Below are 20,693 nucleotides of genomic sequence, written 5' to 3' on the forward strand. Positions count from 1 at the left end.
GTAACTACAATAGCCAACCTAATACCAAGGCATTGAAGGCATTTTTCTCAGTTTCAACATAGACGTAGTTACTACACTTTGCCTTTGTAGGACCTATCACATTTCTTCAATTGCCTTTTTGAATGCACTGCCTTACTTAGGTCCTGTGTTAACAAGAACCTCTTTTAAGCAAACTCCTTGTATACAAACGATGTTCTTAATGTTTGAGTTCATATGTAGGGATCTTGATAATACTACAAGCGAATTTTGATGATATATCGAGCCCTATTTGTATTTTAAATTCAGCGATTCTGACATATGCGGCCCATAGGCTCACGCTGTGGAATCTTCGCTGTTGGTTGCGAACATGGCGCCCATGATTCGAGTTGGCCGAACTCTCTCTATATACGGCTCCGTGCACAGCTACCAACAGGCCTTTTGTTTTCACTCCTTCTACATACGGATAGATATGGGGGGGGGGGGGCAAAAAAAAAAAAAGGAATATGCGCATTAGTCTGCAAATATGTCCAAATGTTTCAGGCACGCACGCCAATCAGGCTGAATTGATTTGAGAATCATCCCCGGTCTGCTGAATGAAAGCCAGTGTAACGCTGCTCTGGTTTAACCTTATTTTGTTTAAAATAAGCCAGTATAGACATGGCAACGTGTGAAATTGCCATTTAGATAGAGTTGAATGTAACGAATGGGTTATAAACGTGACGTTTTGGGGTAGCCTGTAACTTTCGTTTAGACTGATTTAACTTGACACTCGCCAGATGAATGGGCTCCGCCTTGTTCCCCGAACATTCTCAGAAAGTTCAGCGGACATACACGCGATAAATAAAAGTACCCTTAACATGATTCCCTTGGTCAAGTGAAAAATGGTTGATGAAATGTGCAGTTTATGAGCTCTTAATGAATAAAATAGCGTGAGTTTTATTGTGGTAGGATTCTGAAAGCCATAACTCCACTCAGTCCATATCCATATTCAGGCAAAGTGGTAAATAATCCTTTTGGTTTATCCGGAATAAATTAGAGACTGGGAAAGTAGAGGTAGGTGTGGGTGGGTTGCTACAGGGGGCATTCAGAGAATTTTGTCCCGGGCCCAGCCAAACCTGTCAGCGGCCCTGCTCCTGACCACTGCTGTAAGAACAAAGAGGCAGCCGTTCCCTTCCTCCTTCTGTCTCCACATTCTCACCATTGATAGACGTGTCCTAACATGTGGAGAACACAAATGTAAGTGGTCAGTTTTCCAGAGGTTAGCTGAGTGTAAATGTCAGGCAGTGTCATGATATTAGAAGGACAAAGTGAGAGGCAACACAGCACCGATGAGCAGAAAGTAAGAGTTTAAACAGCCTGTACAGTATAAACCAGGGTTCCCCGGCCCGGCCCGTCTGAGGTGTTTCCCTCCTCCGGCTCACCTGAAGTCTGGACTAATGATTACAGGGATTTATCTCAGACGTGCAGAATGAGAGAAACAAATTAAACAACCTGACATTATTTTTACTGTTTGATCTGGAACAATGCAGCATGATGAAGAATGCGGTAAAAACAGTGTGATCGCCGATAATGAGTCGAGCTCTGCCCTCTTTGGACCGAGGCCTGATTGCTCCAGTTAACTCCCTGTGAAAGAGGACAGTGCATCGCAGACAAGAGGCACGTCAAAGCAGATAAAAACGTGATTACAACAGCGGTGTTTACAAAATGTTGGACACAGCCGAAGGTCAAAGGTTGGACCGCTCAACCAAGACGGGCCTGTTTACTTTGAACTGTCGCCACCGTTTAAAACTCAGCGAGTGCCGGAGCGAGGATAGGCGGAGTTCTGTTGGAGGATAACAGTCCTGCAGGAGAGCGCTGAACACACAGAGGAGCGCAGCTGCAGCCCCGAGCACTCTGACACCATGGAGATCTACCTCGACCTGATCTCCCCGCCGTGCCGCGCCGTCTACCTGTTTGCCAAAGCGCTCGGGATCCCCTTTGAGTTCAAGTCTGTTGAGCTCACAGCAGGTAGGAGGTGAAGCTGTTTGTCTTCATGCATCAGGCTCGTGTGTGCGTGTTTCAGAAAGGCTTTCAGTTCCTCTTTTAGATTTAAAAAATGATGACAAAGTCACCAGAACTTCAACTTTTTTACACTTTTTACACACAGTCATGTGCAGCCCAGGGAGTTTGTCTTATTTCCTGTTGTTTTAAGTCTGAATCTGTGAACGTTTGCTTTACTTTTATTGAGTTGAGAGTTGAATGTCCTGCAGGCTTTGACCCTTTTCTGCAAGCACTGAGAATTAAAAACAATCTCCTCTGGGCTATCAGTTTACACTTTTACGCTTCACCCAGAAAACTCAGTCCCACCCATCCAGCTGAGGAGTAGAGTTACATTAACCCTTCGTGATCTGACTCTCAGCCGTGTGGGACGACCATTTTTACACCATTTTGTCTTATTTAACAGGGATTTCAGCAAAGTGAGCGGCCTGCTTTTCTTTATTCTGTGTGTTTCATTTGTGTTTGTCTCAGGACAGCAGTACAGTGAGGAGTTTGAAAGAGTCAGCATTGTGAGGAAGGTTCCCGTCCTGAAGGATGGAAGCTTTATCCTGACAGAGAGGTATGAGGTGTGGGGCTGGGCGATTTGGCCTAAAAATAAAACCTTGATTGTTTTTTCTAACTAATGGACAATTTTCGATTTAAACCTGGATTTTTTTCTGTTTTTTTTCTGCTTTTTTCTGCTTTTTTTCTGTTTTTTCTGCTTTTTTCTGTTTTTTTTTCTGCTTTTTTCTCTTTTTTTCTGCCTTTTTTTCTGCTTTTTTTTCTCTTTTTTTTCAGTTTTTCTCTAATCAAACCAGACCAAGGTAAAATTCAATTAAAAAATTCAAATACCTCCCAAAACTGTTGTGAGCACCTGGTACTTTCAGGTTGTAGCTAAACATTTCAGAGTTTGATTTTGGGGTAAGACACTGAACCTCACATTGAGCGCGATATTCTAATTTTTGAGTGAATTTAGAGAAAAGTGAAATATGCAATATGAATCGATGATAGGAGAAACACATTATAAAAGGCTTATTGGAAACTCAGGTAAGGATAAAAGGTATTAGATCAGGGTGGACCAGTCATCCCGGGGCCTTGTTTATGCCTTTATGTCTGAGTTTATCTTTTGTTGAATCCCATTAATGGATATAAGTTGCAGAACAGGTGTTACTCTGTGCAAACACAGCATTCAAGCCCAGCCCTTCATTCCTGATTCAATCATCTGCAGTTTGCTTCTTCTGAACCGTGTTCCTCAGCCCCTTTTCAGGGATCCCAGTTTAATTTGATTCGTCTCCAACATCATTCTGCTTCGAAACAAGTTTGACTCTATCTCAAACCATCGGCTTTTTCTAGATGTTCCCTTTCTGAGAGTCGTTTCTAATCAGCTTTCTGGGTCAGATTCACACCAGGAGACTCATGTGTGCTGTGCTGAACTGCTGACTGCGCAAAGTTTTCTAAATTCCTGGCTGATATGACTCGAAAGATGAGTTACGAAAGCTGCCCAGCTGTGACTGCAGAGCAGCAACACCCCAGCTGATGAAATGAAGTGAAAATGATTGATTATCATCATAACAGAGAGCTCTGACTCGCTGCCTGCTCACTGAAACTGCAGCTGGATTGTTCTTTATGTGGGCGTCTCCCAGTCTTCTCTCAGTCGCCTTCAGCTGGTGCAGAACGCTGCTGCCCGTCTTTTAACCAACACCAACAGACGTGTGCACATCACTCCTGTTCTTAACTTCCTCCGTTGGCTTCCTGTCCTTTATAGAACTGATTTTAAACTTTTAACGTTTGTTTTTAAAGCTCTTAGCGGCCTCGCCCCGTCGTATTTATCTGAGCTTTTAACAGTCCTGGTAGAGCTCTGAGGTCAACAGATCAGTTTCTGCTGGAAGTGCCCAGGTCAGAATACAAACCCTGGGGTGAGCGAGCCTTTTCCCAAAGCTGCCCCCAGGCTCTGGAATAAGCCCCCCGTCCAGCTGCGTCTTATTTCTGACCCGGGCCTCTTCAGATCTGGGCTAAAAACCTCCTTATTTAGGATGGCTTTAATACCCAGGAGTATGATGACACTTTTATCTTATTTTATCTTAATCGATTTTGTTGTATTTTATTGCTTTCACTGTTCTTTTATTGTTTTTATTTGTTTTTACTTATTCTTCTCTTTATTTATTACACTGGAAAAAATGCCCCCCCCCCCAAAAAAAAATAAAATAAGTACAAAAACAACAAATAAAAGACGTTTTTGTTTGAAATAAGCAAAAAAAATCTGCCAATGGAACTAGTGAAAATCGGCTTGTCAAGATTTCTTGAAATAAGATGTGATATTTAGGACTTTTGAGATAAAAGTGATTTTGAAATTAGCTTAAAAACCTCTTCAAATGTAAAAAAAAAAAAAAAGCTTGTTTCATATGATATGTTACTCAAAACAATTTGTTTTCAAGACTTTTTCATTTAACAAGATATTCCAGATGTATTGTCTTCAAACAAGTCCCTATATCTGGCTGAAATAGCACTTGTTAGGCAGTTGTGTCTTATATTAAGTGTAATGAGATTGACTAGAAATGAGACAAATATACTTGGTAAGTACCAGTGTACCTGCTGTAAAGCACTTTGGTACACAGTACGCGACCTTGGGACTTATATATAAGTCCAAGTTATTATTATTATTATTAGTAAGGATTGTCTGTAAGGGGCTGTATAAATAAAGTACATTTATATTCAAGATTGCTGCCTCCAGTGTGGAAAAAAGGCCCGACACTGAAACTCCAGACGGCTCGCCGTGTCTCACGCCGTCAGTGTGGCCGCCCTGATAACAGAGGAGCTGAAAATCATCCTGTTCATGTGTGAACCTGAAGTTATGACACATGTGAAAGGTTTCCGTCTGGGTTTAAATCAGATCACGACACAGAAACAGCTCCTCTCAGAGTGTTAAACTCGGGAACTATTTGATTGATTTTTGGCTTGTCTGCTGCCTTTTGATGCTTTGATGGATCAGAGGAATCTGCTTTCACAATCTGAGCAGTTTGCTGGAGTCTAAAGTTCAGTTCAGAGTTTGGCTCAAGTCACTTCAGGGAGCAGTCGTCCTCTGCAGCCCGTCCAGCTTGTGGGGCCCATTTTGGGTCCACTGCTGCCTTTGGGGTCTGTTTTTTAGGAAATATTCAGATTTTATTCAGGTCTATCTACCAGTTCATTTAGCCACCGCAGCCTTTAATAAAGTAAGCTATCGTAAAACCTGGATGACGTTCAGCTTTCTCAACTCGTGTGAAAATCAGACATTATTTGGTTAATTAATTATTAATCAAAGTGTCGTAAAATACAACATTTCATCTTTTAAAGAAGATAAAAGTGTCAATTTATGAGATTTAACTTGTTACTTTAAATGCATTTATTATTTATTTATTACTGTTCTTATTATTTAACTTTGCTTTTAAGGTTCTTTTAGTTGTTTATAAATGTCTTAATGGTCTTGGGCCTTCTTATCTATCTGATCTGCTTTTAAATTATGAGCCCTCGCGGACGCTGAGGTCCTCTGGTACCGGCCTTTTAGTTGTTCCTAAAGTTGGAACAAAAACTTACGGTGAGACGTTGTTCCACTATTATGGAACAGCCTGCCAGAGAGCCTCAGGGCTGCAGAGAATGTTGATGTTCTTAAAAAGAGGCTCAAGACCTACCTTTTTAGTTTAGCTTACAGCTGAATTTTATTTTATTTATTTATTTTATATATATATATATATATATATATATATATATATATATATACATATATATATATATATATATATATATATATACATATTTTTTTATTTAATCTTTTAATCTAAACTATTATTTTTTTGGTTTAGTTTACTTTTATCTATTCATCCATTATTTTAAATATATATTTATTTTTCTAATTATTTCACTATATACTTATTAAACACTTATTTATCCAGTGTTTTTCCTCATGAGGATCTTCCTCAACGGGGACTATGCCTACTCGGTTTGTGGGGTCACCGCTGTGGTGATCGCCCTGGTTTGGGGTGGCTGGGGGGGTTGGTATGTGTGCAGTGTGGTTGTCGGTGTGATGTTGTGTGTGAGTTTATGCATGAATTGATTTGATTTATTTTTTATTTATTTATTTTTTAAACATGTTTATTGCACATTTTGTTAATTTACAAACGGTGAACAACATAGAACAAGAAGGTACATATAAGATAAAAAAGCAACGATAATAATAGCAATAATAATTATTAAAATAAAATTAATAAATAAATAACTGGAAGAAGAAGAAGAAAATATAATAATAATAATAATAATAATAATAATAATAAAGACATTTTTAACCACAAAACAAAATATCATTGCTTATGTTAGAATATTGATTATTGATTTGATTATGTAAAGCACTTTGTGCTGCTTTTTAGTATGAAAAGTGCTATATAAATAAAGTTTGATTTAATATTTGATAACAGTGAGAGTGCTGAGCTCAGCCAGTCAGCTTTCTTTAGATATCCTGAGATCCAGATTAAATTATAGAAATGATGGAGCTTTTGCAGCGGCTGCCCTGAATCTGTGGATCAGTTTACCTCTCAGTGAACTTAACTGTTGCTAAAGACTCGCCTCCCCTCCCACATATTGAGATGCTACGTTTATGGTTCAGTTATCCCATTAATTTAGTGTTTTTTCTATATTTCATTGCCTGTCTGTTATTGCTTTCTTGTTTTTGTGGGTTTAGTAAAATAAATGTTTATTTTCTAACAGTTTCAGGGCAGTTACATTCTAAAGTGCAAATTAAAAGCAGCCACAGCCCCGTGCAACCCTGTGGAAATGGGATGATTTGAGTAATGGCAGCAGAGGCGCTCCTCCTCCAGCTGTGGAGCTGGAACAGCTGTGACTGTTTGTGGGCTGCAGTCAGCAGCAAGGACTCTTTACAAGTCCCTGCGAGCTAAATGCTGGATACGTTTTATCCTAAATGTGGATTTAAACGGGAGGGGAAACATCTGAAAAAAACTGCAAACTCGCTTTCTGTTTGATCTTTCAGTGCGATCGTAGCCGGGATGAGCCGGACGGTTACGCTGAAATCCCTGCAAAGTGTCTGTTTTTTGCATGGTTCCCTCTTCCTCACCTCTTCTTCACCCTGTGTGTTGCAGCACTGCGATCCTGAAGTACCTGGCGCAGAAGTGTTCGGCGGTGGCGGACCACTGGTTTCCAGCCGACCTCCAGCAGCAAGCTCGTGTTAATGAGTACTTGTCTTGGCAGCACTTGAACCTCAGATCTCACTGCTCAAAGGTCTTCCTGCTCAGGGTTCGTGTCCCAGATCGACCCCGTCACTGATTTCATCACACACATCTGTTCAGCTCTTTGGTTTGTTCCTGAAACTAGAAGTTCGACGTTAACTCCTCCAACCACAGTTATTGGTACATGAACGAATAGTTTGCCTCTGAGATATAATTTTCATGCGATTTTCATCGATTTCATGCATAGACACATGAGAAAAGAAATGTTTTTAACCTGGATTTAAAAATGTCTCCATTTGGTGAAAGTTTAATCTCCACTGGCAGTTTGTTCCACTTGTTTGCAGCATAACAGCTAAATGCTGCTTCTCCATGTTTAGTCTGGACTCTGGACTGGACCAGCTGACCTGAGTCCTTGGATCTAAGATCTATGAACAATCGTTTGATGTTGCTGTCATTATATTTAATTTAGATTTCGACAGCCGGTTATCTAAGAGACTTTCACAAGAGAGAGCGTCCCCTGCCGTCTGAGTAACACTGTAGTGTTTATGACCTGATCATGGTGCTAAATGAAAAGTTCTGTTAATATTTACTCTATTTATTCACAAAGTCTTGTAATGGATGAAAAAACAGGAACAGATCTCAGATAATTCTGTAAGAACATAAGTCACAGGCTCTGTCTGACCCCAAAGTGTTCCTAACTGATTGAAGTGAACTAATAGCAGCTTTGATAAGAGCTGGCTAGACTCTTTAATGCTAAAGAAAACAGCAAAAAGGAAACTCTGGAGCCTCTTCTATGAAAGGACATGAGATTATAACATCCCACTGAGGTATCAACATTCAAAGAGACGCTCCATTGTTTTGATTTCATCATTCTTGAAGGGATGTTATGTTGCTGCATGCAGAGGAAGGGCAGCAGAGAGGAAGGTGTGGTAGAAACCTTCAGAGGTCGCCATCACTGGGTTGGGGTGGTGTTTATGTAGCTTAGCAACAACTTAGCTGATGATGTCACACACAGCGTCAGCAGGTAACTCAGGTGAACTCTCTCAGTAGGACATAAACTCTCAGCTAGCAGTTCAACATCTGGGGTGCATCTGTTGGTAACCAGCTCTGTGATCCTCCTCCTTTCCTGTTACCGCTCTGTCTGCGGTCTCTGTCTGCGGTCTCTGTCTGCGGTCTCTGTCTGCTGTTTCTGTCTGCGGTCTCTGTCTGCGGTTTCTGTCTGCGGTCTCTGTCTGCGGTCTCTGTCTGCGGCCTCTGTCTGCGGTCTCTGTCTGCGGTCTCTGTCTGCTGTTTCTGTCTGCGGTCTCTGTCTGCGGTTTCTGTCTGCGGTCTCTGTCTGCGGTCTCTGTCTGCGGCCTCTGTCTGTGGTCTCTGTCTGCGGTCTCTGTCTGCGGTCTCTGTCTGCGGCCTCTGTCTGCGGTCTCTGTCTGCGGTTTCTGTCTGCGGTCTCTGTCTGCGGTCTCAGTCAGCGGTCTCAGTCTGCGGTCTCAGTCTGCGGTCTCTGTCTGCGGTCTCTGTCTGCGGTCTCAGTCTGCGGTCTCTGTCTGCGGTCTCTGTCTGCGGTCTCAGTCTGCGGTCTCTGTCTGCTGTTTCTGTCTGCGGTCTCAGTCTGCGGTCTCAGTCTGCTGTCTCTGTCTGTTGTCTCTGTCTGTGGTCTCTGTCTGCTGTCTCAGTCTGCGGTCTCTGTCTGCTGTCTCTGTCTGTGGTCTCAGTCTGCGGTCTCTGTCTGCTGTCTCTGTCTGTGGTCTCTGTCTGTGGTCTCTGTCTGCGGTCTCTGTCTGCTGTCTCTGTCTGCGGTCTCTGTCTGTGGTCTCTGTCTGCGGTCTCTGTCTGCGGTCTCTGTCTGCGGTCTCTGTCTGCGGTCTCAGTCTGCGGTCTCTGTTCGGAGTTAAAGGCAGGTTGTGTGTGAGCAGCAGCTCTTAATGTGACTCCAGTTTATTTAACTTTTATTCGACTGGTTTAGAACAAAGTCGTGTTTTCTCTTGAAATGAAACGACGTGTGAGATCCCAACAGGTGAAATATCTGAAACTCTTTCTGGAACACACCCTTCCCTGCACATTAGGCTCTCTTTAGAGTCCTTAATGATTCCCTAGTCGGTCCTTTCTTGACCTCGTGATGTTTTCCATTCCTAAATCCTAAAAATTCCACCAAAGTCCAAGAATGTGGATCATCTGGAGACCATGAATTTCTGTGGAAAGCTGGTAAACACCCATGTAAATGTTGAAATATTTTGGAGGATAACAGCTCTGACCTGCTGGTTTGGGTAACAGAGAAGTTGGAGAGCCTGTTAGGACGCATCCTTTGAGACCCCGAGTATCCAGCAGCAGCTGCTGAGGCATTAGACATCAGAGGATTTTCATTATGCTAACATGTCCTCTCAGTTCCTCCCTCGAGTCTCATCTCCTTCCAGCAAAGAGATGAGGGGAAAAGACGGGAATGAAGCAGCTGAGGCTGCCAAATGGAAAGAAATGTGCATCAGACTAATATGATGTCAAAATGCATGCTGCACATGAAGGTTTCTACGTCCTGCTGCTTAATGGAGGACTTCCACATGTGAAGCACTCTGTTTTGAAGCCTCCTCACTTCTCAGTGTGTCTGGTGGAAACTGAACTTTCTGAACCTAAATAAAGATAAAACTGAGATTCTGGTGTTGGGACAGAGTAAGCCCCTGCATGGACATGACAGTGTGATTGGTCCTCTGTCCTCCTGGGTGTGATGGTCAACCCTCTGTTTAAATGTGATAAGCAGATCAGTGCTGGCATCAAGGCCGGCTTCTTCCAGCTGAGGACTCTTGCAAAGATTAAATCTTATCTTCCTTGGGCTGATTTTGAAAGAGCAATCCACGCATTTATAACATGGCGTTTGGATTACTGTAATTCTGTAAATATGTAGGGTTGGACCAGGGTTCTCTGCAGCGTCTGCAGGGTGTCCAAAACGGTCTTACTTCAGTGAGCTGCTGCAGCCCTACACTCTACTCAGAGCATTGAGGTCAGCTGACCAGCTCCTGTTGGCTGTTCCCAAAGCTAAAGACAAGAGGTGATGGAGGTGATGGAGGTGATGGATGTGATGATGTGATGGAGGTGATGGAGGTGATAGAGTTGATAGAGGTGATGATGTGATGGAGGTGATGGAGGTGATGATGTGATGGAGGTGATGGAGGTGATGGAGGTGATGGATGTGATGGAGGTGATGGATGTGATGGAGGTGATGGAGGTGATGGATGTGATGGAGGTGATGGAGGTGATGGAGATGATGGAGGTGATGGAGGGGATGAGGTGATGGATGTGATGGAGGTGATGGAGGTGATGGATGTGATGGAGGTGATGGATGTGATGATGTGATGGATGTGATAGAGGTGATAGAGTTGATAGAGGTGATGATGTGATGGAGGTGATGGAGGTGATGGAGGTGATGATGTGATGGAGGTGATGGAGATGATGGAGGTGATGGAGGTGATGGATGTGATGATGTGATGGAGGTGATAGAGGTGATAGAGTTGATAGAGGTGATGATGTGATGGAGGTGATGGAGGTGATGGAGGTGATGATGTGATGGAGGTGATGGAGATGATGGAGGTGATGGAGGGGATGGAGGTGATGGATGTGATGGAGGTGATGGATGTGATGGAAGTGATGGAGGTTATGGAGGTGATGAAGGCGATAGAGGTGATAGAGGTGATGGAGGTGATTGATGTGATAGAGGTGATGGATGTGATGGAGGTGATGGTGGTGGAGGTGCTGGAGGTGATGGATGTGATGGAGGTGATGGATGTGATGGAGGTGATGGAGGTGATGGGGTGATGGAGGTGATGGATGTGATGGAGGTGATGGAGGTGATGGATGTGATGGAGGTGATGAATGTGATGGGGTGATGGAGGTGATGGGGTGATGGAGGTGATGGGGGTGATGGAGGTGATGGGGTGATGGGGGTGATGGGGTTGATGGAGGTGATGGGGTGATGGAGGTGATGGAGGTGATGGATGTGATGGAGGTGATGGATGTGATAGAGATGATGGATGTGATGGAAGTGATGGAGGTGATGGATGTGATGGAGGTGATGGATGTGATGGAGGTGATGGAGGTGATGGAGGTGATGGGGTGATGGAGGTGATGGAGGTGATGGGGGTGATGGAGGTGATGGGGTGATGGGGTTGATGGAGGTGATGGAGGTGATGGGGGTGATGGAGGTGATGGAGGTGATGGATGTGATGGAGGTGATGGAGGTGATGGATGTGATGGGGTTGATGGAGGTGATGGAGGTGATGGGGGTGATGGACGTGATGGAGTTGATGGGGGTGATGGAGGTGATGGATGTGATGGAGGTGATGGAGTTGATGGATGTGATGGAGGTGATGGAGGTGATGGAGGTGATGGAGGTGATGGGGGTGATGGAGGTGATGGAGTTGATGGATGTGATGGAGGTGATGGAGTTGATGGATGTGATCGGGTGATGGAGGTGATGGATGTGATGGAGGTGATGGAGGTGATGGTGTGATGGAGGTGATGGAGGTGATAGAGTTGATAGAGGTGATGATGTGATGGAGGTGATGGAGGTGATGATGTGATGGAGGTGATGGAGGTGATGGAGGTGATGGATGTGATGGAGGTGATGGATGTGATGGAGGTGATGGAGGTGATGGATGTGATGGAGGTGATGGATGTGATAGAGGTGATAGAGTTGATAGAGGTGATGATGTGATGGAGGTGATGGAGGTGATGGAGATGATGGAGGTGATGGAGGGGATGAGGTGATGGATGTGATGGAGGTGATGGAGGTGATGGATGTGATGGAGGTGATGGATGTGATGATGTGATGGATGTGATAGAGGTGATAGAGTTGATAGAGGTGATGATGTGATGGAGGTGATGGAGGTGATGGAGGTGATGATGTGATGGAGGTGATGGAGATGATGGAGGTGATGGAGGTGATGGATGTGATGATGTGATGGAGGTGATAGAGGTGATAGAGTTGATAGAGGTGATGATGTGATGGAGGTGATGGAGGTGATGGAGGTGATGATGTGATGGAGGTGATGGAGATGATGGAGGTGATGGAGGGGATGGAGGTGATGGATGTGATGGAGGTGATGGATGTGATGGAAGTGATGGAGGTTATGGAGGTGATGAAGGCGATAGAGGTGATAGAGGTGATGGAGGTGATTGATGTGATAGAGGTGATGGATGTGATGGAGGTGATGGTGGTGGAGGTGCTGGAGGTGATGGATGTGATGGAGGTGATGGATGTGATGGAGGTGATGGAGGTGATGGGGTGATGGAGGTGATGGATGTGATGGAGGTGATGGAGGTGATGGATGTGATGGAGGTGATGAATGTGATGGGGTGATGGAGGTGATGGGGTGATGGAGGTGATGGGGGTGATGGAGGTGATGGGGTGATGGGGGTGATGGGGTTGATGGAGGTGATGGGGTGATGGAGGTGATGGAGGTGATGGATGTGATGGAGGTGATGGATGTGATAGAGATGATGGATGTGATGGAAGTGATGGAGGTGATGGATGTGATGGAGGTGATGGATGTGATGGAGGTGATGGAGGTGATGGAGGTGATGGGGTGATGGAGGTGATGGAGGTGATGGGGGTGATGGAGGTGATGGGGTGATGGGGTTGATGGAGGTGATGGAGGTGATGGGGGTGATGGAGGTGATGGAGGTGATGGATGTGATGGAGGTGATGGAGGTGATGGATGTGATGGGGTTGATGGAGGTGATGGAGGTGATGGGGGTGATGGACGTGATGGAGTTGATGGGGGTGATGGAGGTGATGGAGTTGATGGATGTGATGGAGGTGATGGAGTTGATGGATGTGATGGAGGTGATGGAGGTGATGGATGTGATGGAGGTGATGGAGGTGATGGGGGTGATGGAGGTGATGGAGTTGATGGATGTGATGGAGGTGATGGAGTTGATGGATGTGATCGGGTGATGGAGGTGATGGATGTGATGGAGGTGATGGAGGTGATGGTGTGATGGAGGTGATGGAGGTGATAGAGTTGATAGAGGTGATGATGTGATGGAGGTGATGGAGGTGATGATGTGATGGAGGTGATGGAGGTGATGGAGGTGATGGATGTGATGGAGGTGATGGATGTGATGGAGGTGATGGAGGTGATGGATGTGATGGAGGTGATGGATGTGATAGAGGTGATAGAGTTGATAGAGGTGATGATGTGATGGAGGTGATGGAGGTGATGGAGATGATGGAGGTGATGGAGGGGATGAGGTGATGGATGTGATGGAGGTGATGGAGGTGATGGATGTGATGGAGGTGATGGATGTGATGATGTGATGGATGTGATAGAGGTGATAGAGTTGATAGAGGTGATGATGTGATGGAGGTGATGGAGGTGATGGAGGTGATGATGTGATGGAGGTGATGGAGATGATGGAGGTGATGGAGGTGATGGATGTGATGATGTGATGGAGGTGATAGAGGTGATAGAGTTGATAGAGGTGATGATGTGATGGAGGTGATGGAGGTGATGGAGGTGATGATGTGATGGAGGTGATGGAGATGATGGAGGTGATGGAGGGGATGGAGGTGATGGATGTGATGGAGGTGATGGATGTGATGGAAGTGATGGAGGTTATGGAGGTGATGAAGGCGATAGAGGTGATAGAGGTGATGGAGGTGATTGATGTGATAGAGGTGATGGATGTGATGGAGGTGATGGTGGTGGAGGTGCTGGAGGTGATGGATGTGATGGAGGTGATGGATGTGATGGAGGTGATGGAGGTGATGGGGTGATGGAGGTGATGGATGTGATGGAGGTGATGGAGGTGATGGATGTGATGGAGGTGATGAATGTGATGGGGTGATGGAGGTGATGGGGTGATGGAGGTGATGGGGGTGATGGAGGTGATGGGGTGATGGGGGTGATGGGGTTGATGGAGGTGATGGGGTGATGGAGGTGATGGAGGTGATGGATGTGATGGAGGTGATGGATGTGATAGAGATGATGGATGTGATGGAAGTGATGGAGGTGATGGATGTGATGGAGGTGATGGATGTGATGGAGGTGATGGAGGTGATGGAGGTGATGGGGTGATGGAGGTGATGGAGGTGATGGGGGTGATGGAGGTGATGGGGTGATGGGGTTGATGGAGGTGATGGAGGTGATGGGGGTGATGGAGGTGATGGAGGTGATGGATGTGATGGAGGTGATGGAGGTGATGGATGTGATGGGGTTGATGGAGGTGATGGAGGTGATGGGGGTGATGGACGTGATGGAGTTGATGGGGGTGATGGAGGTGATGGAGTTGATGGATGTGATGGAGGTGATGGAGTTGATGGATGTGATGGAGGTGATGGAGGTGATGGATGTGATGGAGGTGATGGAGGTGATGGGGGTGATGGAGGTGATGGAGTTGATGGATGTGATGGAGGTGATGGAGTTGATGGATGTGATCGGGTGATGGAGGTGATGGATGTGATGGAGGTGATGGAGGTGATGGATGTGATGGAGGTGATGGAGGTGATAAAGCAGAGCCAGTTATCCATCAAGTTCCTTTTGTAGCTGTCACAGCAATGCTTGCTTAAAGTGGAATTCACCTTTAGCCATTGTGCACTATTAACATGGATAATGTACTCTTACTTGGTATTTTACTTTTAAAAAAAACGATTTTGCGTTATTTTGTAAAATTGTATACAATTGCGTCTTGAGCCGTAATTTTCACTACTGTATTGATTGGCTCAACTAACCAGAATGCATTGCGTGTAACCAGGCCGTTGCCATACCAACGCGACAAGCCGAAGCAACTTGCAGAGCGGAGAGACAGCGAGATAGATAGATAGATAGATAGATAGATAGATAGATAGATAGATAGATAGATAGATAGATAGATAACACGGACCACGCCAAGATCCGTATATGCAGTGAACACTTCAGCCAGGAAGACTACGATGACTGCTTTTCAGCTCAGCTGTTGGGTAATGCCGGTTCGCGATCTTGTAGCCATTTTCGGCTTATTTATTTGAGGCAAAAATGAACCATTGTCATCCTCCACAACCACAACAGTTGGACTATACACGCATCAATGCGAATTGCACACACAAATATCCGACTACGGATAGTCCAGTGTGTCAAAATACATTATGTACATCCATACTGCCATCATTTGTATGTGTTCTTGCGCCCTCTTGTGTCATCAAAGTGACATAACCGTTGTAGTTTGTTATTTTTTCTTCCGGTGATTTCATGACGCGTCAAATCACCATTTCTAAAAAATGAAAAGGTTTTATATTTAAAATGAAGACATAATACCCAGTGGCAGCACAATTCACTATTATATTATGGTCAAATATAGTGATTGGGCACGATGTTGTTTAAAGGGTGAATTCCACTTTAAACTGATTATCAGCAAAGTGTCCCTGATCTCTGTGCGCAGGCTCTGTTCCCGTTCGCCATGGGCTCCGAGGCCCCGAAGGAGAGGGTGGACTTTGCTCTGGAGGAAATGAAGCAGTCCCTCGACCTGCTGGAGCAGAAGTTCCTGCAGACCAAGCCGTTCATCGCCGGCAACAAAATCTCTCTGGCTGATGTGGTGGCTGTGGTGGAAGTCATGCAGGTAGAGATGCTGCTTTTTGCCTAATTTTGATTCTTCTCAACCTGCTTCAGAACGGCAAGTCATGTGCATGTCTTAAAAGGTCCGTAAAAGCACCATAAACGTCCGTTTTCAAAATCATCAACTCACCGGAGTGGTTACTGGTGTGCACTGGTAATCCATATCAAATTTCGTGGCGAAAAGTTGCTTCTGTCGTGTTTTGTTTGACATTTTGTACTGGATGTTCGTTGATATTACTCCGCCACCGCTAAGAAAATAGTGCGAGCATGAACGAGCTGCCAAATAAAACACGACAGAAGCAACTTTTCGCCACGAAATTTGATTTGGATTACCAGTGCACACCAGTAACCACTCCGGTGAGTTGATGATTTTGAAAACGGACGTTTATGGTGCTTTTACGGACCTTTTAAGACATGCACATGACTTGAAAATACCGGAGTTCCCCTTTAATATTCCCATGAAATTAATGTAAATGTACTTTATTTATACAGCCCTTTACAGACAATCCTTACGGTGTACCAAAGTGCTTTACAGCAGGTAATAAATAAAGAGAAGAAGAAGTAAAAACAAATAAAAACAATAAAAGAACAGTGAAAGCAATAAAAAAACAACAAAATCAAACAAGATAAAAGTGTCATCATACTACTGGGTATTAAAGCCATCCTAAATAAGAAGGTTTTTAGCCCAGATCTGAAGAGGCCCAGGTCAGAAATAAGACGCAGCTGGACGGGGGGCTTATTCCAGAGCCTGGGGGCAGCTTTGGGAAAAGGCTCGCTCACCCCAGGGTTTGTATTCTGACCTGGGCACTTCCAGCAGAAACTGATCTGTTGACCTCAGAGCTCTACCAGGACTGTTAAAAGCTCAGATAAATACGACAGGGCGAGGCCGCTAAGAGCTTTAAAAACACACATTAAAAGTTTAAAATCAGTTCTATAAAGGACAGGAAGCCAACGGAGGGAGTTAAGAAGTAAGATGTGTTTGCATGACAGCAACATCTGTAATGTAGGCTCACCTTAAAAAGCTAACTCAGTATTAGAAAGGTGGTTTTAATGTTATGGCTGACTGGTGAACATCTGTGGCTGTTAATGATGGGATTCTGGTCTGAATCTTTCAGTCATTAAGCCTCTGAATTCATGCTAAATATCACAATAACGCTGTTTAGCTCAACGTTAGCCACGTGGAAATTTAGCTTTAACAGAAGAGGAATGTTCTGGAAACACGAGGAGAGGAAAACAGGCAGATGTTACACCGATTACACCTCAGGGAACACTTGTTTTTTCATTCAAACTTTGTGATTTGGTGGGATTCGTGAAGCCAGGACTGGTATGTGTTTGGAAAATAGATTTGATTTAAAAGAACACTTTTAGGGAGTTGAAGCTCCTATAAAGCCCGTAACTCTGGTCTAAAGTGAACGTAACTACGGTATCCTCTCGTTTTCTGCGGACGTTCAGCCTCTCGGCGTCGGCGTGGACGTGTTCGAAGGTCGGCCGGCGCTGCTGGCCTGGAGAGACAGAGTGAAGAAGGAGCTCGGGGAAAAGCTGTTCGAGCAAGCTCACGAGTATCTGATGGACGCCAGCGGGATGCAGCAGAAGATGCAGAACAGCAGCGAGCAGCTGGAGCAGTTCAAATCAAAGTTCCAGAGGCTTTTCCGCTGAGGAAGAAACAACGTTTTGGTTCTGTTGTTTTAGCAGAATTCCTGTGCAGGTTGGGGAATAAACTGCTTGCAAAACTGCTGCTGTGAAGAGCCTCTTGTGTTACACATTAACATGAAAAACATCTTTAGTTTCATCAGTAATTTAACAACAATATATTATTTAAGCATGATAGAATAGAATAGAAAATAAAAAAATACTTTATTCATCCCCAATGAGGGAAATTCAGATTAGTCAAGTAGCTCAAAAAAATTACAAATATTTACAATGATTGTATATTAACAACAACAATAATTATACCAATTCCAGTAAAAATACTACTACTAATTATTAATAATAATAAATTACTAAATAAACAAATAAATTAAAATGAATAAATAAAATAAAATACAAACAATTAAATTAAAAAATAAATTTAAAAAATGATGCATGAGCCAGAGAGTAACTTCTTTATCACCTTCATCTTAGACACAAAAAACATCACAAAGTAAAACATATAAACATAAACATTTTGTGGTAAAAGCCGACTGCAGAAGGCAAACGTTGGTTTCTGGCAGCGTAAAACTTTCTATCTGCATGTAGGAGCTATTTCACTATTTTTAGTTAAGTCTTAGAATTTAGATTTATTTTATATTATTTACTTAGTTTTCGGTTGATAATTAGTATTTAGTTAGTTTAATTTTAGTTGTTTAGGATAAATTGGTTTGTAATTAATTAAATACATTTTTTCTTTGTGAAATGGGCGTTTCACACATAAATACTCGGGTTTTAGGGAGCTCTGGACGCACTTGGGTGGTCACATGTTTTTTTTTACCAGTTCTCTGTCGTCAGTGAATCGGTGGCTGAACAGGTGCGATCAGGCAGAAAGAGCAGGAGGAGGCAGGAAGGGATCCTGTGAAGCTCGCCATGTTTGGTTTTGCCTGCAAACTTGGAATAAATCCATGATGACCTATATTTTTGACGTTTTGGACCTTTTGTACTGCGTAAACCGGAAACCCCCCCACAGTGCGTGTCTAGTCTGTTTAATTTTAGTTTGGTCACCTTCAAGTCAAAAGTTTTATCTATTATTTTCATAGACACATAGTCACGACACTGCAGATGTTTCTGATTATTTGTCCTGAATGTTGAAAGGGAAGTTTTAAGAAGATTTCAAGTTTGCACAAACACGTTAAACACGCTGCAAAGTGAACGCGAACAGCAGCAGCTGCATGTAAATCACTGAACAGTTTTCTGCTTCTTTTTGTCTTCTGTAACCTGATTCCACGCCGCACAGCCCACACACTCCCCAACGCCACGACTGGTATTCTGATCAGACTAAACCAGCAGATTCATCCAGAGTTTAAGATATCACCAAAGACATAAACAAGTGAAGCCAGAACAAATGGTATGACCATCGTTTAAAGGGACAGTTCGCCTCTTCTGACATGAAGCTGTATGACATCCCATATCAGCAACATCATTTATGAACATCTTCTTACCCCCTGCTGCGTCCTGTGAGCAGAGTTCCAGCTGAGTTTTGGTGTTGACGAAGGTAGTCCGGCTAGTTGGCTGGGGTTTAAAAAGTAAAGCGTTTTGCTTCTCAAAACAATATGTGTTCAACAGAGTAATACATTTGCATCACAAAATCGTTCTCCAGGAAAAAGTCAGACCTCACAATCGCTTGGCCCTATTTTCTCTCCCTTCGTTTTTCATACAGCTTCATGTCAAAAGAGGCGAACTATCCCTTTAACTCAGTCTGAACATCTGCACATGGCTGTTTGGTTTTAAACAGAATCTGAACAAAGTGATCACTCAGTGGGGTCACATGGCACTGAAAGGATCGGATTATTGGCTAAATAACAATCAGACTGAGTTATTAAGTGCATGTAGACACCTTAATCTGACTATAAACTGGATCGGATCAGATTAAGACCCCGAGATAACTGAGTTGAAAGTCACTCTAAACCTGCTTGTAGACGCTGAAGCACGTGGTGAATCAGACTTTGCGTTCTGCGCATGCTCCAGATGTTTTCCCGGGGTCGTGACCCGGAAGTCAAAGGAGACGATATTCCTGTTGTTGTCGCCGTCAGAAAGAAACAAACAACGCGATGGAGAACGCTCCGTTGGGCATCGAGTTTGTGCAACAAGCAGCTCATCACAGACCAAATGTAGAGGGACGTAGCTTCATCTTGCTCTGCGTTCTCCATCTTTCTCCAATGCCTGAGTTTGTTGTTGTTGTTGGTGGTGAAGAGGTCAACAGGAAGTGGCTCTATTAGCAACAGCTGGAATGGGTACAGCGCCACCTATCACACCGGGGTATGACACGCTTTGTGCCTCTGATCCCATTCATTCACTGCCATATATCCAAGGAGAATTACCCTCGCTCAGCTCATTCTTATTGTAATTTAGCCAATAATCCGATCCTTTCAGAGCCATGTGACCCCACTGACTGATGGCGTTTTTTCCTCTGGTTTCTGACTTTGAAGGTTTCGGGAGAGAAGGCAGCAGGAAGTTGTGTCAACAAAACAACGAGATCCATCAATAAAACACGAAAGATTCTGCTGATCTTTTTGCTTCTTTTGAATCTGACACAGAGCGAGCACAAGCGAGGAGCTTAAAAAAGAGAGTTCAAACAAAAATACCAACCCAACAACACAAAACAGAGTAAATCAAAGAGCTCAGAAATCATTAAACCACAGAAAAGACGAGAAAACCAAAGGACGAATAAGGCCAAACACAGAAGCCTGAACCTAAACTCCTTTAATTTATTCACCTTTTTATTAAAACTAGCACTGATTCGGCCTTTTTAATCATTTACTTCTGATCATTAGAACTTTCCTTGTATTTGCTGACGCCTTCCCTGATGTGAGATGTATTATTCATGTACTGTGCTGCCTCTCTTGTTGTCTGAGGCCTGCTGTGTGTAATCTGATGAAAGCTGCACAGTCTTGACTGACTCAGTCATTGTTGGTGTGCTCCATTTTTTCCACACAACAATCCACTTGTCCCTCCTGGAGAAAAGAGCTCTTTATCTGAAAGCAGAAACATGTAAGATTCAGATTCTTGGTTTTCAGTCGGGACTGGGACACGATTCATTCGGACATATCGACAGTTTTAGACACATTTTTTCTAGTGTTTCTATTGTTGAAATGTGTGTAAAGCTGATGATTCCTGTTAATAGACCAGAAAAGAGATGTTTAATAGTCCTTTTTACTTTTAAAAGTTCAGGTTTTGGTCCCAAATCTCCATAAATTTCTCCCACATTCTCACACTCGCATTG

The 20,693-nt window shown here is 43.8% G+C and overlaps 1 protein-coding gene across 1 annotated transcript; it reads left to right on the forward strand.

The window, feature by feature from the left end:
* The first annotated feature begins 1,781 nt into the window (after window positions 1–1,781).
* gstt1a (glutathione S-transferase theta 1a) lies at window positions 1,782–17,514 on the forward strand. Its single transcript, XM_075467172.1, has 5 exons — window positions 1,782–1,986; window positions 2,488–2,575; window positions 7,119–7,272; window positions 15,609–15,785; window positions 17,234–17,514. The coding sequence occupies exons 1-5, from the start codon at window positions 1,881–1,883 to the stop codon at window positions 17,435–17,437; spliced, it is 729 nt and encodes a 242-aa protein (XP_075323287.1). The 5' UTR covers window positions 1,782–1,880; the 3' UTR covers window positions 17,438–17,514.
* The last annotated feature ends 3,179 nt before the right edge of the window (window positions 17,515–20,693 follow it).

The sequence above is a fragment of the Odontesthes bonariensis genome, chromosome 6 (genome assembly GCF_027942865.1).
Source record: "Odontesthes bonariensis isolate fOdoBon6 chromosome 6, fOdoBon6.hap1, whole genome shotgun sequence".
Lineage (NCBI taxonomy): Eukaryota > Metazoa > Chordata > Actinopteri > Atheriniformes > Atherinopsidae > Odontesthes > Odontesthes bonariensis.